Source organism: Cryptomeria japonica, chromosome 9 (genome assembly GCF_030272615.1).
Source record: "Cryptomeria japonica chromosome 9, Sugi_1.0, whole genome shotgun sequence".
NCBI lineage: Eukaryota > Viridiplantae > Streptophyta > Pinopsida > Cupressales > Cupressaceae > Cryptomeria > Cryptomeria japonica.
In genome coordinates this window covers 735,928,028-735,952,017 of record NC_081413.1, presented here as the reverse complement: position 1 = coordinate 735,952,017, position 23,990 = coordinate 735,928,028, and the positions used below count along the sequence as shown (strand labels likewise).

The following is a 23,990-nucleotide window of genomic DNA, read 5'->3' as shown; positions in this document are numbered from 1 at the left end:
ATACCTTTATCCACTATACCCCAAATTTTCTGCAATATCCACTATACCACATAATTTCCACAACACACCAGAATTTCTGCAATATCCACTATACCACATAATTTCCACAACACACCAGAATTTCTGCAATATCCACTACACCCTGAATTTCCACCAGAATCCCAATCTACAATGGATTTCCGCAAAACTTCAAAAATGCATATACTTGATTGCCCATTGAAGTGGGAACACATCATTTTTGTGTCATCAAAGGAAATATCATTTGCATAAGAAGATGTCACCAATATCTCCAATTTTACTACAAAAATGAATTGTGGCATGTTGTTGCCGACATAGCCTCTAAGTTCTCATGAGAAGTTGCACTCAAAGCACTGTTCATTGCAACCCTACAAGGTTATCTCTGTCTTTAAAAAGGAGATTTGTCATCAGTTTGAAGGTTCCAAAAGTTCTGAAGGTTCAAAGAGTTCTAAGCATCTGCAAATTATTTTTTCGGGCAGTATAAGTCTATTCTAAGTCTATTTTATGGGAAATAATTGTCCATGATCTATACAGATCTTCTGTAATAACATTGCATACTTTGATTTGAGGCATATATGAATACACCCTTCCATGCATTTCATCTCTTGTTTGTGATATGATATTTCTTTGGACAAAAAAATCAAGGATTGTGAAGTCCATCAATGCACGTGTCTTGCATCTATGCTGTTTTCATTGTTAGTCTTTGTTCAAGGAGCACTGTGATTTATTTCCATGAAAATAATAAAACTATTACTGTCACAATGATTTTGAAGTAGAATCACATTGTTAGCCCACCACAGATCAAATTATTACAAGGTGATAATTCCCAAATGACCATTGAAGTATATTGATATTTTATGAAATGAAGGTGTATGTCTTAGTGACTCTGTGACCCTGAGTAGGTACTGATTAGTTCTTGTTTCTCCCATAACCTCAGAATTGATTTTAAAACGATAAATCTAAACCAATTTTATACATGTTATATGTAATTATTTGTATCCTCATATCCAAATCAAATGGATTACAAGCAACTTGCATGTTTTATGATACAATTCGCAGATCCTTGTCAGAAGTATATGAGAATTGATCTGCTAGGCACTGGATCAAATTAGATCTGTTGCATATTTAGAGTCAGAATCATAAAGGGAAAACCCCTTAGGTTTTGCAGAGGAAACAAAGTGAAAGTGTTTCCTGTTCATTGGCCTAACTTCCAACAGCTTTGAAAATAAGATCAGATTAGAAGTTACTGGAATACAAGTTGGGGAACTGACATAACCATCTTCAACAAATTTGTTCCAAAAGGTTTCCTCTACACATTTGGCTGACTACACCTAACCATCTTCAACAAATTTGTTCCAAAAGGTTTCCTCTACACATTTGGCTGACTACACCTACTTGCAGACAACAATGATCATTCCTAAGGCTAAGAGTCACTATATAATCATCACTCATGATCATTTGATAAGTAGTTGAGCTTAGGGAATTAGATTTGGTTTTAGCTCAGGGTTAATCGATAATCAATAAGCCTTGTATTGTAATATCATTTGAGAATTTTGTAGGTGACACATAGATGTTCCCATGTGCCTTAAAGGTGAAAGCCTTGTATTGTCAGCCCTTCTAGCATAATGTAATTCAATGAATGTTGTGAATCGATAAGGATCATTTTGTTGTTTCACTGAGTTATGCTGTGTTTGTTCATTTGGCTGCATGGTTGGATAATCCTTCACTGGATCATCCACCCATGACCGCATTAGACACCTTTGACAATATTTTCTCTTAAAATCAAAAAGCTCCTTGGTAGTTATAAAAATTTCCAATATCATGAAATTTAATTTTGCATGTTTAGGTGTGTGTTTTGTCAAGTACCAAATTTATCACCCTGTTAGAGCCTGGCCAAGTCTGATTCTACTTACTATGGCCCAAACAACCAGCTAAGTTTCAGGAAGTTGTGATAGTTTCAGTTACCACGCATATGAAATCCCCACTGAAACTGGCTTCAAACCTCACCCCCACATATAAACCTTCCATAACTGTCACAGATTTGACTGGAAAAGAATCCAGCTGTGGAGCAGTTCCAAACCAAATTATGAATCTTGCAACTTGGGCCAAGAATGCTATTAAGGGCAATGATTATGAAAATAAAAACTATATTTGATAAATTCAACAAATACAGAAAAGTTCCCCAGGTATTTCTCTGTGATGACAAAAATAGTAAATACACACCTGTTGGATATCTGAATCAAAAAGTGCAGGTGACATGCCATAAGTTCCAGCATTCATTCTCAATTCTATAAGCCGGAAATCAAACACCTCATGTGTTCTGGATCCAGCAAAACTACCATGAATCAAGTTACAAAGCTGAGCAAATGTTTCAGCTGAGGTGATGTCATGAAGTACATTCTGGCAATGCTTAGTGATCACATCTGAAGATGGCAATGCTTTCTGATCAGAGTTCTTTCTTCTGGACTCAGTTTCTACTATCCCTTCATCTGAATTTCCTGTTTCCCAACCATTAACAGGTTGTTTACTTAATGTCTCTGGTAGGTGCTTGTTACTTGTTTCCTCGCCTCGGTATCGTTCCAACACTGACAAAATGACTTCCTGCATGAAGTTTCAAAGAGCAGGCACATAAATATTACAAAATGAACCATATTACTATATTAGAAACTTTAGCATCTCACAGTAGTGCAATAGCCAACCTTTTTCTTCTTTCACTGTTTCAGATCCACATAAAAAAGGGCAAGAACCATATCATTATAATGAAACTATTAGTAACTTACTGTACTTCAACAATTAACCTTACTTTACCTTCACCGATCCCGATCCAGTTGTAGTAAGAACATCTGTAGCAACTGAAGGTTGCAGGCTCTGCTTGACCCATTCAGGTGGCTCAGATGCAAGAACCTTAAAAATCTGACTCCTAATCCCGCTGACTGTCATGTCTGATGTTTTCAAGACCAGCTCAAGTAGTTCTGTCCAATGCATATGCTGTCTTTTATTCATCTCATTGCCCCCACCAGATTCTTTTACGATATCTGGTGTGCTCTTTTCCTTTAATCCTGAGGTCAATAATCCAATCGAAGGTTGGATTTCTGATTCTAGAAGAGGCTGACAACAACAAGAAACATTAGCAGCAAACCAAAAATATTGAATGCAACAATAAACTGCCAGATAATGTTATAATTCGAATCACAATCAAAATATAAATAACTTCAAAACAAGGAAAACGGGAAAATGAGACATTAGAAGAAAAAGTGGAAAATGGATTTCCTGAATTAGTTACTGTTGGACATGGCATGTTGCTGTGGAAGACTGATATATTAATTTTCATATAAAGCATCTAAATTTAGTTGGATTATCACCAAATTCACATAAGATTGGAATCTAATAATAAGCACATCTATATTTAAAGTGCTTTCTCTCAGTAAGTTTTCTTGTGAATTGAAGCTTTTCAATATTCAAAAGGTCAAATGATGTTATCTTTGAATCATCATCAAATCATTGTAAGAAGAAAAAGCTGCGGCCATAATCAATCTCAACAACTGAACATGCTCAAGTGTTAAATTTGAACCAGAGTAAATAGATAGCATAAAACTAAACTTATGAACAACACAAACACAAGAAGTTATCCTGGGAAAACCCTCCACTTGAGGGTGAAAAACCCAGCCCACTCAAAAATGAACTTTATTATATCTCTGAAAATGAATACAACTGTTGATAGTTTCAGATTACTATCAATCACAATAAGATAAGATAAGTTTGGTTTTCTACAAATCAATCATGACAATGAAGTCAAATGATACATCACATATACATTCTATAAACCTTCATAAGTCTGAAAACTCTGAACACGGAAAACATAAAATATTACTGATCTGACAGACTCCATACACATTATTCTCAACTTGCTACGAGACAAAATTCGAAGCCAGCAATATAACTATCAATCTGCCGAAGAAGAAGACCCACGAAAATGGAAGAGCGATGAATATTAAGAATCAAATAGCAAGTGAAGAGACTCCACGATGGAAGCGGAAAAGTCACCAACAACCCAAGACATCTTCACCAACAGCCACCAAAGCGATCATAAACGAAGAATATCGAAAAGAAAAACGGAAGCCAACGAAATGATTCAAGATAGAAAAAGATAACTGAAGCCACAAGATAAATAAGGGACATTGCAACTTGAATCTCTATCGCAGCTATAACTTCAACACTCCCTCTTAGCAAGAGAGAAATCTTTATTTTGTCATCTCATGATTAGTACATACAACTGCAACCAAAGAAAGTTAACAAAGTCTCGTCACAGATTTTATACAATAAAATTCTTATCTCATAATAACAATATTCACCATAGCTAATCCTAGAGGGTGAATGAAAACAGAAATAAAAATTATAAAGTCATACACATGACTTCCACCATAGCTACTCCCAGAGGGTGGATCAAGGGATTTCACCTCGAACTTCTCTCGCAAAGAAGAACTCATTAAACAAGGGATTTCACCTCAAACTTCTCTTGCAGAGAAGAACTCATTAATCAAGGGATTTCACCTCGAACTTCTCTCGCAAAGAACTCATTAACAATAAGCAAAGAATCAATAAAGCTGAGACTCTCTCTCAGCAAGAGCTTCATTCTCCACAATGCCAAGCTTATCTCGGAAGTAACAAAACTTCACTCTCAGAAGCAGCTCGGTGAGAATGTCTACTGTCTGCTATTCTGTAGAAATATACTTGAGTTCAATTGCTTTTCGCTGAACCATGTCTCTCAAATAATGATATTTAATTTCCACATGTTTGGATCTATTATGAAATACTAGATTAACTGAAAGCTTCACACAGCTTTGATTATCACACATAATCACAGTAGGTTTCAAAGGCTGCCCAAACAAGCCTGCAAGTAATTTTCGAAGCCACGCAGATTCACTTGCAGCCACACAGGCTGCAACATATTCCGCTTCAGTTGTACATTGAGCAACACGAGATTGTTTCCTACTGCACCAGGAAATCATAGCTGAACCTAAGCTAAAACAGCAACCTAAAGTGCTTTTTCTATCAGGCACACAACCTACCCAATCTGAATCTGAAAACCCTTGCAAGTTCAAATCTACACAAGAAGAAAATATTAAGCCAAATCCAATTGTACCACGTACATATCTCGATATGTGTTTGGCTGCCACAAGGTGAATATGCCTTGGTTCACACATGAACAGACTCAAGGTATTAACTGCATAACATATATCAGGCCTTGTGTTAATCAAGTACATTAAAGAGCCAATTAATTGCATGTACATAGTGTTGTGACGTATTCACACATCGCCCCATTGCAAATGGGGACCCCTACTTTTTTGCTTTCTGGGGTTTGTTTCTAGGTCTTTTAGGGTTTTGTCTGTTAGCCTTTGCATGTTGAGTGTTGCCAAAGGCGATCACTAAGATAGCAAGCTTTGTTTTAGCTAAAGGTAAGTCAGTGGATGCTCCAGGTTAGGGTTTCTTTGAAAGTCTCCCTTAGGCCTAGTTTTGCTCTTGTTGCTAATAATGTCTTATTTGAGTTTCAGAAGGTCAATGAAGCTTGGTGAGTGAATATCATCTTTGAAGATCTAAGTTAGGTCAAATTGGTGAGTGATGAAGTCTGGAATGTCATCCTGATCTTCAAATGTCCTAAAATTTGGCTAAATCTGGAATGTCGTCGTGATCCTGAAATTTGACTAAGTCTAGAAAATTGAAGAATCCTCCAAAAACTAGATTTTGCATTATAACTCCTGGAGGTCCAAAACCACTCTCAAACATCCTGACAGTATATATGGAATATAACTTAAAGTATAGACGTCACTTATACTTAAATGTTATATTCCATATATGAATCATGACGGAGAGACCAAAATGTCAAATTTCACTCCTGAACCTTCCAAAGGGTCCAAAGCGAATTTCAATTTCGCTCCTAACCCTTCCAAAGGGTCCAGAGCAAAATTCTCCATAAGCCATTCTACTTTGATCCAAACTTAGAACTAACTCATTCCCAGGCATTATGGAGGGCAAACCACTTATTTGGAGTGAAGAAATATGAAACTGAAGTCACAATTTGAGCATAAGGAGGAATTTCACTCCTGACCCTTCCAAAGGGTCCAGAGCGAAATTCATACAAGAACCTTTTTTCTTCACAAAACCTTGAAGTGACTGCTAACTTGGTTTGGAGGATGATCAGGAGAAGCCTAATGAGTTATATCCAAACCAAAGAAGGGAGTAAAAAAATGAAAATGAGCCTAGAACAAAGATTTCGAACCTAACCCTTCCAATGGGTCCAGAGCGAAATTCATTTTTTCTCCATTTTGCTCTTTAACTCGACCAAGTTTGGAGCTTCTAAGGAATGATTTGAAGGACTTGGATGCATATTTGCCTTGGAGAGAAGGTTTGAAGCAATAAAATGATGGAAATCAACCTGGAAGGAGGATTTTGCTCCTAACCCTTCCAAAGTGTCCAAAGCGAAATCCTCCATTTGACCTCCTCTTTTGCCTTAAGCCCTAGGTTGGCCTTGTCTGGAGCTAGTTTGATGGTGGATTGTCTTGATTAGCATGGAAGGAAGTTTAATTGATTACATTTGAGGAAGAATTGGATGAATGAAGTAGAAAATCAAGCCAAGAATGGGGATTTCGCTCCTAACCCTTCCAAAGGGTCCAAAGCGAAAATCCCCATAACTCTCATTTTCTTCCTAGTTTTGGCCAAGTGTTGGTTTCTAAGGCATGTTGGAAGGTGGATTGATATGTTCTTGCCTTGAGAAGTGGTTGAAAGCATTGAAAGATGAAGGTTTTGCCTAAAGGATGAATTTTGCTCCTGACCCTTCCAAATGGTCCAGAGCGAAACTCTTTATAAACCTCATTTGCTCCCTTGCTTGGGCTACAAACCTTGTTCCTTGGGTAAAGAGTGATGTATTTTTACCTTCCAGAGAAGATTGGAGTTGAAAAGATGAAGAGTCAAGCCTAGAGTTGGAATTTTGCTCCTGACCCTTCCAAAGGGTCTAGAGCGAAATTTCACAAAACCACTCTTTTCTCTCAGTTTTGTGCCAAGTCTAGTGTGGGTCAAGGTGAATTAGGATTGGAGATGTCCTTGGGCATAACTTTGGGTTGCTAATAATCAACAAATATGAAGGAATTAAGCAAAAACTAGGATTTCGCTCCTGACCCTTCCAAAGGGTCCAGAGCGAAATTCCTAAGATCACCTATTTCCCCTTCAAAACAAATCAAACTTTTGGTTCTTATGGGCTAGATAGGAATGGAGTAACGTTTTCTTGGCCTTTGAGGTGAATTGAAATGGAAGAATGAAGGAATAAGCTCAAGAGCAAGGATTTCGTTCCTGACCCTTCCAAAGGGTCCAAAGCGAAAATCCTAAAACCTATTCTTCCAAAATTTATGCCAAGCCAAGCCTAGACCAAGATGAGAGAAGATGGGAGATGCCCCTAGGATTGACCTTGGATGGATTTTGGCCACCAAAAACGAAGATTTTGAGCTAGGGCAAGGATTTCGCTCCTGACCCTTCCAAAGGGTCCAAGGCGAAATACTAAATAGGTCCTGTCCCTGGCCATGATTCTTAGCAAAATTCTCCTTTCTAGCCATTTTGAGGGTCAAGCAAGTTTTGTCATGTTGAGAGAGGGATTCAAAAATGGAAGTCCAAGCATGAAAAGTGAAAAGAGTAGACTTAGGTGAAGGAAAACAAGCAAGTCAAGAATTTCACTCCTGACCCTTCCAAAGGGTCCAGAGCGAAATTCTCAATTTCACCTAATTTGCTCATGATGAAGGTCAAGAGATGGATTCCCAGGCCTTGGTGGAGAGAAGACTAGTGTATGCTTGCCTTGGAAGATATTTTGAAGTGGAGAAGTGATAGAACTTGAGCCTAAACAAGAATTTCACTCTAGACCCTTCCAAAGGGTCCAGAGCGAAATTCTTAAAGACTCCATTTTGCTCCAATTTTGCATCAAACTTGGTGTTGGTTGAGATTGATGGCATCCTTACACATGTATCTAAGCAAGTATGGTCACAAAGTGAGAAGAATTTGAGCCAAGAATGCAAATTTCGCTCCTGACCCTTCCAAAGGGTCCAAAGCGAAATTCCTAAATGGTCTAATATTTTGCCTAGGTCCTTGAGAAAAACCTATTCCTTGGCAATTTTGGAGGTGAATGACTTGATCTTGGTGAAGTAATGTTGAAAATGAAGTCTGATTGAGCAACTTTGTCAAAATTCGCTCCTGACCCTTCCAAAGGGTCCTGGGCGAAATTCTAACAGGGCCTGTCCCTAGAGAGGATTTTGAGCAAACTTCATTTTGATGTCTTCTTGTTGATGATTTAAGGTAGAAAATGCTATGTTAGAATGAATTCATTAAGTGTCCTTAATCACCTTTTGGTTGGTTTTGCAGATGGAAGAAGACCAAGCCAGGGCAAGGACGACCTCTTCCAGTCCATCATCATCAAGGACGTTCCACATGCAAAAGGGGAGGACTCAAGGTGCTTTGAAGCGTTGGAAGACTAGGGGTGTTCAAGGAGTTCAAGTTAGCCTCAAGACCTCATTCTACCACAAGATGACAAAGAAAGGCTTTGCCAGCACTTCAGGGCGAGATATGCTACTCGAGAAGGAAGACTTGACAATAAGGAAGCCTAGTCAACCAAAGGAAGTACATCATTCATCATATCAAAGACATAGGAGGATCATCCAAGTCACAAGCATTAGGCAAGGTGGCATCCCAGTCATCATTACTCCGATCGATTGGTCCACCTCAGCAAGACCAGATTCAATGTATCTAATCTATCGGAGGCGGCAAAAACTTCAGTGTACCTACCCATGCTTCCTATTGGTCGTCACTCTTGGAATGTAATTTTCTCATTGGCTAGAGGAAGTTCGTTGTAACAAACCCCAATTAGGCTTTCTATCTTGTAATCCTAGCCATTCATTCTAAGACAATCAAAGCCATCTGTTTGTAAAAGGTTCTCTATATAAAGCCCTGGCTCCTCATTTGTAAAGGTAGATAGTTAATAGTTAGCTAATAGTGAATGGTCAGAGAGTAGGAAATAGTTAGAGTAGAGTAGAAAGAGAAGGCAAAGATTGTTGCCAAGATATTATTGCAAAAGACTTGTAAACTTCATTGAAGAAATGGTGAATTCTATGGTCGATTCTACAATTTGCATGGTCTCTATACTTCTCAAATTTGATTTCATGTTATTAGGTGAATGGAAGAAATTTGTATGATCAACGGTCAAATTCGTATATCCATACTACTAGCGGTTTGTTGATTGCAGACTTGCCCTGCGTAGTCAACTGGAATCATTCAGCTTAAGCTTAACTTCAATTATCTCTCCTTCATTGATATGCATCAACCTGACGGTGTCCATGCTTGTAGCGGTGATCCAAACATCATAAAGCTTTCCTCAGAAGATCGCACTAATCTTGTGGAGATGATCCTAGGATGTCAAAGCAAGCCTTAGTTAGAATTTCATCAGAGGTCATTCATTGCTCTTACGTTCTTAGTGTTAGAAATAGATCCCTTTCCAAACCCTTATCCTTTTTTCCTTTTTTCAAAATCAAGGGCCAGTGAAATTCCACGTTCCAGTAATATCCAAAGCAAATCAAGACATTCAGGTCGTCAAAAGTAAGTCCCCTTGTGATTCCAGCAAAATCACATCATACTGCAAAGAACTTATCCACACATAGAGAACCTACATATCAGAACCTTGGAGTTACTCCGATTGATCCTTCGGCGAGATCTTCAGCAGTCCGGAAACTTTGTTCAAGAGAAGATAAGGTACCTTTAGGTATTTTATTCTGTGTTTGGTCATGTACAAAAGACACATCAACACATAGTAGGATCAACTAAATCTAAATTTGCTGCATCATCATGTAATTTTTTTAGATTTACCTCCATAGGAGTCACCATAGACTTACACTCTAACATGTCAAATCTTTTCAAAATATCAATTGCATATTTTCCTTGACTCAATATGATTTCATTGGGTCTTTGCCATATTTCAAGTCCAAGAAATAATGTAACAAGCCAAGATCTTTCATTTTGTAATGTTCTCTACTAATTGAGTTACGAAGAGTAAACTTGAAACAATATTAGTTATTTTATATTAATATCTAAGCTATAGATTAATATAAATAATTAATATTATTAATGCTTTGGTGAATAAAGTGTTAAACACCATGATTATTCTTAACTATTCAAGTAGTTTCCTACAGGAAATTATAAACCAACTTCTTTTGCGAATAAAAGGATGGCATTGCAGGGAACGTATATGCCTGAATAAAAAAATGATTTGCCTTTAGTGTGAAAGATGCACAGTGGATTGATACAGATGCCTTTCGCCAATGAACCACTGGCTTATTGGATGCGATAATTCTGAGAAGAGCCGTGTTGGGTCAGAGCAATAGAAGAATCATTGGAATGAGTCGCGGCGTGTGTAGATCCTAAACCGCGTGAATGTTACAAACTATCGGGGGCGCATTCTTCCTCCCGTGCACCACCGGATGCTAAGTGAAAACCGCATAACCCGTGAGGGTGTTTAGCAGCCGCATATTCCACACTCCGTGCCCCGTAACCCATGAGGGTGTTTAGCAAGGTCGTGACGCCGTGTAAGGAGGTCGGGTTCTCGTGGAAGGAGATGAAAACGCCACCAGAGCCGACATGAAACATAATGGTTTCGTAATCCTAGGTTATTACAGTGCAATTGTATTGATTATACTGCGGGATTGATGAAGAAGAACTGTTGGTGATTTCCAGTAATTATCATCGGTGAATGAATGATCTATCGTTGTTGAATGAAGACTCTCGACAAGTATTTTGCAGTACGTTTGGCACCCATGTGAAAGAACAACGGCATTCACAGCGTATTCATCAGGTGCACCAAAAGAAATTCTTAACTCGTTGTTTTTGATGGAATATTTGATCAATTGTTATCAACTGCATTGAATAAAGATGGTTCAGTTTCCTATTGGCAAATATTATGTTAATCAGCAATTGAGACTTTGTGTAATAAGACAATAAACTGTTTAAAGTATTCCAATTATCTACCAGCTGAGTTGAACTATATGCGTCTATGTATTGTGCACTTAACTCTATTTGCAAACCAATCATAGTTCAGGAATTTTACAGTGGTATCAGAGCCTAGAAATCTTGCCAGCCTGTAGGGTGTCTATTTTTTGACATTGAAAATTCATGAAAACTCTATGCACAACTGAGTATGCACCAAGGAAATTATAATTTTCGGAATACTAGGGTCCGACAAAACAGATATCAAAACTCTCCTTTATCACAAAGTAGTTCTTCTATTCAGTTTGAAATTGAAGACAGCCATACTGAAACTGATGAAGATATTATTTTTGAAACAAACAGTATGGGTGAACCAAAAAACAATAGGGATCTCATAACAGCATTAATAGAAGTCAACAAGATATGCAGGACAATGTCAACAGAATGACTAATTTGATGACCCAATTTATTAATCAGCATCAAAATAATGGAAATAATCAACACCATAATGTTGGGGCAGACAATGGGGGTAGAGATGAGCATTCTGTCAATAATAATCAGCCGGAAAGAACAGGAACAGCCAGACCTTTTATGCCAACTTTCACTGTTAGGAATGTGCAACCAGAAAACAAACCGACCATTAGAGAATTACAAGATGAGATACACCAAGATTGGTTATTATCAGGGAATGATTTTAGATCAACCATGACATTTAGAGAGTACTTGGATGTTAGAATGAAACATAGGCCAAGGGGACAGCGAGGGAATAACAGTGAATTACAGAGGAAAATCGGTAAGATGTCTATCCCTTACTTTGACGGGTCAGGGAAAACCACAGCTAGGGCTTGGGTGCAGAAACTAGACACCTACTTTCAATTAAATCCTATGTTGGAAGATGAAGCAATTAAATATGCAGCATTACATCTTGACGGTGTAGCACACGAATGGTGGCACCATGGGCAAGTAACTTTGGGTCATAATCAGATTATTACATATGTCGAATTCACTGAGAAACTTATTGACAGATTTGACTCAAAAGATCTTGAACTTCATCTAAAAGATTTAACGCAGCTTAAGCAATCTGGAACTGTTGAACAATACATTTCTGAATTTGAAAAATTGGCAGTTTTAGTAACTGAAATTTCAGACAGACAAAATTGTGATATTCATAGATGGATTGTCTGATTCCCTCAAATGTTGGGTTAAGTCCTTGAACCCCTCCTACTTTACAAACAGCTATTAAAAGAGCAAGAGAATTGGAACCATCTTCAAAAGAGAAATTTTTTAAAGCACCACCTAAACCAGAAAATGACAAACAACCTTTCAATAAAGATAATTACCCTAAAAACAAATTAGATAAAGAAGAGAGAGAAGAACTCAGAAGGAAAAAACTATGTTTCAGTTGTAGAGAATCATGGCAGCCACGACATAGGTGTTTGGGAAAGGGAAAAATTCATTACATTGAGGTTATGTCAAATAGTGACGATGAAAAGAATGTTGAACCTAATATAGCACCTGCATCACAGAACATAGAATCGGAGACAGTACTAAACGTGGAGAAGGAGTAATAGCATCTATGACGGGAACACCTCATTATAATATTTTCAGAGTTAGACGAATTTTGAATGGGCAGCGTGTGGTTGTCATGCTTGATAGTGGTTCTACTCATAATTTTATAGATGCAGCTATTGTGGAAAAACGTGGATTGCAAACTGAAAAACATGAAGGATTTGATGTTAGAGTAGCAAGTGAAACTAATTTGTCCAGTACTCATAAAGTTCCTAAATTGAGTATTACTCTTGGCAATTATACTATTACTGATGATTTTTATGTGATTGATTTGACTGATACAAATGTTGTTCTGGGCATCCAATGGATGGAAACATTAGATGAGTACACTCAGAGTTTTAAAAGACTGGAATTTTCTTTTAAGATTGATGATAAGAAAGTAGTGCTTCGAGGTATGTCTAACGGTGGTCCCAGGATCATTAGTGCTAAAAGAATGGAGGCTATTTTCAGACATGGGAACGTGGCATGATCGTCACAATGTTTTATTTTCAACAAGGTATTAGGATTTGAATCTAAACATTATCAAGATGATTTGTTAAAAGTAATAGATTCACATAATCTAGTTTTCAGTAATATACCTCTATGAGTTCCGCCTGACAAAGGATTTGAACATACCATTGAATTAGAAGAAGGTGCCAAACCCGTCATCACAACCCCTTACAAACATTCTAAAACATTCAGAGATGAAATAGAAAAGGCAATTAAGGAATTGTTGGATATGGAGCATATCAAGCCAAGTTCTAGTCCTTTTGCATCATCAGTAGTTCTAGTCCTTTTGCATCATCAGTAGTTCTAGTAAAAAAGAAGGATGGAACTCTTCGCATGTGTATTGATTACCGTGCTCTTAACAAGAAGACAATCAAAAACAGGTATCCAATTCCTAGAATTGATGAATTGTTAGATGAATTACATGGTGCTGTTTATTTTTCTAAAATTGATTTGAGGTCAGGATATCATCAAATAAAGTTAAGAGATCAAGATATTCATAAAACTGCTTTTCGTTGTCATTATGGTCATTATGAATTCTTGGTTATGCCGTTTGGTTTAACAAATGCTCTAGCAACATTTCAGTCTTGTATGAATCACATCTTTAACAAACAGCTGAGGAAATTTTTGCTAGTTTTCTTTGATGATATATTAATTTATAGCAAAACCTGGGAAGATCACTTGAAACATATTGATATAGTTCTTGGTATTATGGAATCTCAATCACTTTATGCAAAGGCTTCTAAATGTGAATTTGGAATGACACAAATTTTATATTTAGGGCATATGATCAGTGCTACAGGTGTACAAGTTCATCAGGATAAGATAAGAGCCATTTTGGATTGGCCACCGCCACGAAATCTTACAGATTTACGTGGGTTCTTTGGATTATGCAGTTATTACAGGAGGTTTGTCAGAGGGTTTTCACAGCTTGGGGCACCATTGACAGATCTTACCAAAAAGGGGGCATTCCAATGGACTGAAGAAGCACAACAAGTTTTTGAGAAACTTAAAAGAGGTAATGAATTCTTGCCCAGTACTCGCACTTCCAGATTTTAATCAGCCTTTTGTCTTGGAATGCAATGCATCTGGTGAGGGAATAGGAGCAGTTTTAATGCAAAATAAACATCCTATAGCCTATGAAAGTAGGAAACTTAGTAATCTAGAGAGATTGTATTCTATCTATGACAAAGAAATGTTGGCAATCATACATGCATTGGCAAAATTTAGACAATATTTGATCGGTGGCAAATTTGTAGTAAAAACTGACCATAACAGTTTGAGATATTTCTTGGGACAGAAAGATTTGAATGACAGGCAGCAAAAATGGATTAGTAAGATCCAAGCTTATGATTTTGAAATTGAACATGTGAAAGGAAAGCACAATGTTGTTGCAGATGCGTTATCTAGAAGGCCTGAAATAAATGCATTATCTGTAGTCACGGCTGATTGGAAATCTTTATTGCTGGTTGAATATTCTAAGGATTCTTTTGCATGTGATTTGCTAGAGGGTAATATACAAGATGATAAATATAAGATTGTTAATGATGTTATCTTTTACAAGGACAAGATTTATTTGATTCCAAGTTCAAAGTTGAAAGAGAAAATTCTACAATCCGTGCATGATATTCCTCTGGCAGGGCACCCCGGGTACTTCAAAACTTATCAGCAAATAAGGGAACGATTCACTTGGAAGGGACTAAAAAATGATGTCCTTTGTTATGTCAAAGAATGCATCACTTGCCAACAGAATAAAGCAGAGCATACTTATCCTGCAGGTCTATTGCAGCCATTACCTATACCAGAACAAAAATGGGAAAGTATATCAATGGATTTCATTACAGGCCTACCGTGATCTCAAGGTAAAGATTGCATTTTTGTTGTGGTTGATAGACTAACTAAATTCGCACATTTCTTATCTATCACTACAGAATTCACAGTTGTCCAGCTCGCAGAACTGTTCTTCCGAGAGGTGTTCCGTTTACATGGTTTACCAAAAAATATAATCAGTGACCGAGATAGCATATTTTTTAGTATATTTTGGGGGGAACTGTTCAGATTGACAAGTACAGAGTTGAATCACAGTACGAGTTATCATCCACAAACTGATGGACAGACAGAAATAGTAAACAAGTGGGTTGAAGGATACCTTCGTAATTATGTATCTGGACATTAGAAAGCTTGGGCTCGTTGGTTATATTTGGGTGAATACTGCTATAATACTACATATCATATGTCTATCGCTATGACTCCTTTCAAAGCATTATATGGGTATGATGCACTATCTTTTATTGATCTTGCTTTTGATCAGAGTAATGTTCCCAAATCTCGTGATGTGCTTCAGGAATGCCAAGATATATTGAAAGCGCTTAAGGAAAATTTGCAATGTGCTCAGAATCAACAAAAAATTTATGCAGATAAGAAGCGTGTTGAGCGACATTTTGAAATTGGAGAATTGGTGTATCTCAGACTACAACCCTATAGGCAGTCATCTCTCAAGCATAGTAGGGCTAAGAAATTGAAGCCTCGGTTTTATGGGTCATACCCAGTGGTTCGAAAGGTTGGGGCAGTGGCATATGAATTGGCTTTACCTGTAGAAAGCAGAATACATAATGTATTTCATGTATCTTGTCTCAAAAAAGCTTTGGGTCAACTAGTGACCATTTCAGGAAATCTACCACCACTGGATGAGGAAGGGAAATTAGAGATAATACCCGAAGTGATTTTGGGAACCCGCGACAGGCATTTGCGAAATAGGACAATCAGGGAATATCTCATTAAATGGCACAATTTACCATTGGATGATGCTACTTGGGAAAATGAACAAGTTCTTCAGCATCCTGGATTGCAATTGCTTGTGGGCAAGCAACATTGGGCAGGGGAAACTGTAATGTTCCCTACTAATTGAGTTACGAAAAGTAAACTTGAAACAATATTAATTATTGTATATTAATATCTCAGCTATAGATTAATATAAATAATTAATATTATTAATGCTTTGGTGAATAAAGTGTTAAACACCGTGATTATTCTTAACTATTGAAGTAGTTTCCTACGGGAAATTATAAACCAACTTATTTTGCGAATAAAACGATGGCATTGCAGGGAATGTATATGCCTGAATAAAAAAATGATTTGCCTGTAGTGTGAAAGATGCACACTGGATTGATACAGATGCCTTTCGCCAATGAACCACTGGCCTATTGGATGCGAGAATTCTAAGAAGAGCCGTGTTGGGTTGGAGCAACAGAAAAATAATTGGAATGAGTCGCGGCATGTGTAGATCCTAAACCGCGTGAATGTTACAAACTATCGGGGGCACATTCTTCCTCCCGTGCACCACCGGATGCTAAGTGAAAACCGCGTATTCTACTCTCCGTGCCCCGTAACCCGTGAGGGTGTTTAGCAGCCGCGTATTCCACACTCCGTGCCCCGTAACTAGTGAGGGTGTTTAGCAAGGTCGTGACGTCGTGCAAGGAGGTCGGGTTCTCGTGGAAGAAGATGAAAACGCCACCAGAGCCGACACGAAACATAATGGTTTCCTAATCCTAGGTTATTACAGTGCAATGGTATTGATTATACTGCGGGATTGATGCGGAAGACCTGCTGGTGATTTCCAATAATTATCATCGGTGAATGAATGGTCTATCGTTGTTGAATGAAGACTCTCGACAAGTATTTTGCAATACGTTTAGCACCCACGTGGAAGAACAACGACATTCACAACATATTCATCAGGTGCACCAAAAGAAATTCTTAACTCATTGTTTTTGATGGAATATTTCATCAATTGTTATCAACTGCATTGAATAAAGATGGTTCAATTTCCTGTTGGCAAATATTATGTTAATCAGCAATTGAGACTTTGTGTAATAAGACAATAAATTGTTTAAAGTATTCCAATTATCTACCAGCTGAGTTGAACTATATGCGTCTGTATATTCTGCACTTATCTGCAAACCAATCATAGTTCAGGAATTTTACACATTTCAAATTCTGAAGCTAACTCCTTGCATCTGACAATGAGATCATCATTACCAATGAGAAATAAATCATCAACATATAGCACTAAAATCAGCACCTTGTCATCACATACCTTGAAGTATAAATTTGGATCAGCATCATTCTTTAGAAAGCCCAAGCTCAAAAGATAGTGATCTATCCTCTCATACCAAGCACGAGGGGCTTGTTTAAGACCATATAAGGCCTTTTTCGGCCTACATACATGTGAGTTTCTATTATGAATAACAAAGCCCTCTGGCTGCTCAATGTAAACCTCCTCTTCAATTTTACCATTCAAGAAGGTTGTTTTCACATCCATTTGATGAAGTTTCCAACCCTTAACAGCTACGATAGTCCTGATAGAAGTGTAACGAGCTACAGGTGCAAAAGTTTCTTCGAAATCTATGCCATCCTTTTGGGAAAAACCTTTAGTTACAAATCTGGCCTTGAACTTTTCTATATTCCCATCAGCTACATGTTTGATTTTGAACAGCCACTTAGAAGAAACCACTGATTTGTTTTTAGATCTTGGAACAATATCCCATACATCATTTTTCATAATAGATTGATATTCCTCCATCATGGCATCCTTCCACACTCGCTGATTTAAAGCCTCTTCAACACTTGAGGGCTCGGAAGCTATGATATGACTCATCAAAGATACATAGTCAGCAAACTTGTGAGGTCTTTTACTTTCTCTGAAAGTACCAAGAGGGGCTGCATATTTTTCAGCCTCTTTCATAATGTGCCTAGCCCACAGAGGTCTTTTTTTATGAGCTGAACTATTACTAGGGCCTGCTGTTGTGACTATAGAGTCAAATGGATCAATTGGATCATCTGGATCAGCTAAATCAGCAGGATATTCTAAATCAGTATACTCCTTCTGAATGTCTGAAGAAAGATTCGGATCAGGTGTAACTATATCTTGAGAATTCTCAAGATCTTCATCAGATTCCAAGTTAGTTTCTTTGGATTTCTTGCAAGCTACATCTTCATCAAAAGAAACATCTCTGCTGATTTCAATTTGTTTTTGACCTGGAATGTAGATTCTATATGCTTTTGTAGATTCACTATAACCAACAAAGATGCCTTTCTTGCTTGAGGGTTCTAATTTAATTATTTTGTCTTTTGGAACATGAATATAAATGGGGCATCCAAAGAGTATGAGAAAACTAACATCTGGTTTGACACCTGTAAAAGCTTCTTCTGGAGTCAAGTTGTCTAGAATTTGATGAGGACTATGATTCTGAATGTGAACTGCTGTCCTGCAAGCCTCGGCCCAAAGAAATGTTTGAAGACTTTGGTCATGAATCATAGCCTTTGCTGCCTCAACAATTGTCCTATTCTTTCTTTCAACCACACTGTTTTGTTGAGGATTATAAGGGAGACAGAACTCCCTCTTAATCCCATCTTCAACACTAAATTATGAAAAACACCAAAAACATATTCTCCTCTATTGTCAGATCCAAGAACTTTTATTTTCTTGCTACATAAATTTTCAACTAGGGCTTTGAACTCTTTGAATCTGGACAACACTTCATCAAACTCTTTAGACTTAAGAAAGTAAATCCAACACTTACGTGAAAAATCATCAATGAAGGTGACATAATACCAAAACCCACTAAGAGAAGCAACTGACATAGGTCCACATAAATCAAAATGAATTAATTCTAGAGCATTCTTTGCCCTACTTTCACTACTATGAAAGATACTCTTAATGTTCTTACCTAAAGCACACCCCTTGCAAACACCACCATGATTTTGATTCAGCTTTGGAAGACCATTCACAACCTTCTCCATTGAAGACAAAGTTCTGAAATTTAAATAAACAAATCTTTTATGCCACAGCTCACTTGAACTTGAAGAATTATGAGCTAAGACATGAATGAGATGAGTTGAAAGTTTATAAAAACTATCACGACAAACACCAATAACACGAGTTGATTGAATACTTGAGTTCTTCTTCCATGCAAGTACTTTTCCATCAGCAAAAGCAACATGATAACCTTTGTCTTCTAATTCAGAAATAGAAATCAGATTCCTCTTAATACCAGGAACAAATAGTACATCACTTAAATGAAGAGGAATACCAGAGTCCAACTGAAAAGACGTAGAACCAACACCCTTCACAAAATAGCAAGCATCGTCACCAATGATAACTTGAAGATGAGTCTTTTTCTTTCAAGTTAGAAAGGTGTTCACGATAACCAATGATATAACGAGATGCTCCACTATCTATCAACCACATATCACTGCTAGTAGGAACATTACTAGAAAGTGCAGAAATAAATAAGAATCCCTCAGAATTTTCACTTGACTCTCTTTGAGGAGAAGGATTCTCAACATTTGCAACAGCAGCTACTTGAGGCTTTGACCTTGATACACAATCTCTGGCAAAGTGACCAAATCTGTCACACCTAAAACACTAAATTCTAGAAAGGTCCTTTCTCTTTTTCTTGACATCAGGGGCTGACTAAAAATTCTTGTCTCTAAATCTTTTGAAGTTACCTTTCTTTTCTTTCCCTTTAGATGTGTGAGCAGCTAGCACATGATCATCTTCATGATGAGATTTGCGACCATAGCCTCTAGCTTCTTGTTTGCATTCTTCCTGGATGCAATCTGCCCTCAACCTATCAAATTTAGGAAGTTCATCTCTTCCACAAATGCCTTGAATGAAGGATTCCCAAGAGTTGGGAAGTCCATTCATAGCTAACATAACCAAGTCGTCATCAGCAAAAGTATCTCCAATTGCACTAAGCTGATCTTTTAACTCAGAAATCATCATGAAATATCAAGTAACAGATTCTCCTCTAAACATTTTCACATGCAACAGTTGACGCCTCAGGGCTAAAGCTCTGTTGGTGTTATTGAATTCATAAAGGTCCTTTAGAGTTTGAAACATTTCCTTAGCTGAATCCAACTTAGAGATGATAGGTACCACATAATCCTTAACAGAATCAATTAGAGTTTTCTTAGCCATGGTCCTATTCTTTCTCCATTGAACTTTCTCTACATCAGTAGAAGGTTCTTCTACATCTTTAGAGACATGGTCAAGGAGATCATTCTCTTCTAGAGTGATCAGAATTCTAAATTTCCAAGAAGAGAAATTTGATGACCCATCTAGTCTATCTTCTACTTTCAATCCGTTCACCATTATGAATAACTTAGGCAAACAAAAGAAAGAAATAAAGAACTTAAAAATTCTAGTTCTGGGTCAATCTTCTAAACCCGCTCTGATACCATGTTAAACGTGAACCAGAATAAATAGATAGCCGAAAACTAAACTTATGAACAACACAAACACAAGAACTTATCCTGGGAAAACCCTCCACTTGAGGGTGAAAAACCCAACCCACTCAAAAATGAACTTTATTATATCTCTGAAAATGAATACAACTATTGATAGTTTCAGATTACTATCAATCAAAATAAGATAAGATAAGTTTGATTCTCTACAAATCAATCATGACAATGAAGTCAAATGATACATCACATATACATTCTATAAACCTTCATAAGTCTCAAAACTCTGAACACAGAAAACATAAAATATTACTGATCTGACAGACTCCATACACATTATTCTCAACTTGCTACGAGACAAAATTGGAAGCCAGCAATATGACTATCAATCTTGTTGGATTTTGCCAAGATCAAGAAGTCATTGAAATGTACAAGATAGAGACATAATATGGGACAAGAATAAACTGTATTCTCATCAATAGAAAATGATCAATAAATGTTGTTACATACAATGTAGATGAGCCTGCTTATATAGGCAAGGCTAGGGATATGTATGAGCACACAAGTATGACATGTGGCTCAATAAGAAACAAGGGTAGGTAGGAAATAGGTGTGGGTAGGTAGGAGAAATAATATAATATTCCACACGAGGTGGATCACCCACCGAAGGTGGAATTATCACTCCACAATAAGTGGATATGATAGTGTAATAACAAGATCAACACCATAAGAGGTGGAATTTCTCCTACACACACTATCCCAATGTGGTACAAACACCCAAGTGTCTCATATCCAAACTACTATGAAATGCATTATCCTAAGTAAACTTAAGTAAGTGTAATAATATCCATGATGAATAATTATTTACACCAACACCCCCCCTTAAGTGCAACTTAGGGGAATGCACTTAAGTCTACAATGCAACTAAGCAATGCAAGATGGGTCCCGGCTACTAGGCCATGTTAGGTACCCATGCACAAATGCAAATGCATGCAAACCAATGCAATGAAATCTCTCACAAAGTGGGGAAAGAGAGAAAAACCCAATGGGAAAAAACCCTCCCCCAAAAGAGAGATGAAAGCTATACAAGAGAACTCTCATAGAAGTATGTGAGGAACAAAACCCCATGTGAGGAAGAAGTCCCCCCCATATGAGAGAAGAAGAGAAGTCAAACTGTGATCATCCCTCAATGAAGAATCTGCACCAATGATAGAAGCTCGATGTATGAAGAAACTGCTCCACGAACGTCGAACAACATTCCTCCCCTTAGGAAGAAACAAAACCAAAGGTGTATCCATGAAGTCTCCCTAATCATGAAGGGAAGATGAATGAAGAAAACTCATGATGAAAGGAATCTCTGAAAACTGCTCAAGTGTCCCCATGTCGATGCTGAAAGATACCCCTTCCAAAGATGGTAAACTGTGCCATACTGCTGAAAAAGGAACTCCAACATCTAGTGGAGATGGATGTAGAACAATATCCAAAGACTCATGTGTCTCCTCAAAGAATAAAGAGACCTCCTCCAACTGCTCACAATCATGTCAACCTCGAAAGAATGATCATGTAGAGAATGAACAAGAGGGTCAGAGTGTGCCCTCGCAACAATCGAAGAAGGATCATCTTCATCAAAGAGAAGATGAATGTCATCAATGATGTCTCCCAAATCTGCAATGTAGGATTCCACAAACAAACCTGCAATATCTGTCATGTAATCATCCCATGAATCTGAAGCTGGAAGACAATGTATATCCTGCTGCACTGAATCACATGAAGGCAAAACTGTCGCACTATCTGAATCATCAGATGCAATAGGTGATGTGATATCAATATGAGAAGATGAAGTACAAGACTCAAGAACGGGGTTACATGTGAGAATCCCCAAATTCAAGTGTCCAAAGTTCTCCTCAAAATCTGAATCATCATAATAAGTGTGATCATCATGTGTAGAATCATCAAATGTGAAATCATCATCGTCAACAAAATCTGAAAAGGAGTATAACCGAGATGCATGATCAACCACCCCAGTTGCAATGATAGCTCTAGTCTCCATGTCTCTGATAAAAACTGAGTCAGGTGTGAACTCCACAACTCTCTTAGTTGCGCCATGTGTGATTTGATAGATAGAAAGGAGATTGTTTGTCAAGTGGGGTACACACAACACATCATTGAAGGAGTTATCCCCAATGTCAATAGATCCTTTCCCAATCACATCCATGTATGTATGATTGCCCATCAAAATCTGTGGCATGGTGCAAGGCTCAAATGTAGAGAACATAGACTGTGAAGATGCCATATGATGAGAAGCCCCTGAATCTAGAAGCCATCTCTCTGAAGTATGATTTGTTGTAGCACATAGAGCTTGTCCTTTTCTTGTTCCAAAAGAGTGAGTTTTTCCACTTGTAGAAGCCATGAATGCTTGCCCTTTTCCTTTTGAATGTGAGGAAGTGGAAGTTGATGAATCATCCTTCTTGTAGACTTTAGGCAAATCAATGTTATGCTTTTTGATGATATGTGTGAGCTCATCAATCTTCTTAGTATGGCAACGATGTTCCTCATGACCAATCTTTTTACAATAAGCACAAGTAGGTCTCTCTCTCTTTGGTGAATTATCTTTCTTGGAAGAAGATGAATCTCCTTGTTGTGGAGAAGATTGTGCTTTTTCCTTAGGCTTTGATTGCCATTTCTTCTTGTTTGAGTTGTCCTTTCCTTGATTTCCTTTGTTCCCTTGATTTGCCACTAATGCTTGAGACTTAGAAGAAGTCTTAAGAATGCCCATGCTTATCAACTTAGTTTGTTCCATCATCAACATTTCATTGAAAGCATCAAATGTAGGCATTTTGTAGCTTGAACCCATTGTCATCCTATGAGTTTGGAAACTAGAAACAAATGCTGCATATTCTTGTGGAAGCTTGCCTATCAAGTTGACTATCAATTGAGTATCCTTTTTATCAATGCCACAATCTTTGAGTTGTGCCCTCAACTCATTTGCCTTAGTGACATAATCTTGTATAGTATCAAAGTTCTTGGGATCTAACATGGTGAGATCACTATCAATTTGATATCCCCTAATCTCATCAACTTGACCATACAAGTCTTGAAACTTTTGCCAAGCATCCTTGATTAGAGTACATTTCTCAATATGAAAAATGAGATCCTTTGATACATACTTTCTTAAGGTACCAATTGCCATGATATTTTTAGTGAGCCAATCTAAGTGACCAACTGGATCAGTCTTAGGATCAGCTGGAGCAACAATAGTTCCATCAATGTAATGAGTGAGTCCTTTTTCCATAAGTTTACTCCATGCATCAATTTTCCAAGTAGCATAGTTATGTGGAGTTAAGAGAGGAAACTTAGAAGAACCCATAGCAGCAAAAAGGAAAGAACACAAGAGCACAAAAGCACAAGAGACACCCCCCAAATTCAATCAATCAAAGTACCCCCCCAAAAGTGATGATTTTGGCACTTTATACTTAGTGCGATTACAATGAGCCACTTGCAAAACAAAGCAAAGTGGGCTTGTGATGCAAATTTTACAACTTCTCAAATGAGATACAAGAGACTTCAATCAATAGTGCAATGAATCTAACTAAGATTCAAGCAAATATACAAGTACCAAGAGAGCCAAAAATGGCCAAGATCTGAAAGTACAATTTCTACTTACA

At 37.5% G+C, this 23,990-nt stretch overlaps 1 protein-coding gene across 2 annotated transcripts in view; it reads right to left on the bottom strand.

The window, feature by feature from the left end:
- LOC131038648 (uncharacterized) overlaps positions 1–23,990 on the bottom strand; it is an 88,871-nt gene that overhangs the window by 31,020 nt on the left and 33,861 nt on the right. For both annotated transcript variants that reach the window (XM_057971139.2, XM_057971138.2), the window contains exons 4-5: positions 2,827–3,126; positions 2,242–2,619 (exon numbers count right to left, since the gene is read on the bottom strand). In XM_057971139.2, the coding sequence (XP_057827122.2) occupies positions 2,242–2,619; positions 2,827–3,126 (678 nt within the window). The remainder of the gene's footprint in view (positions 1–2,241; positions 2,620–2,826; positions 3,127–23,990) is intronic.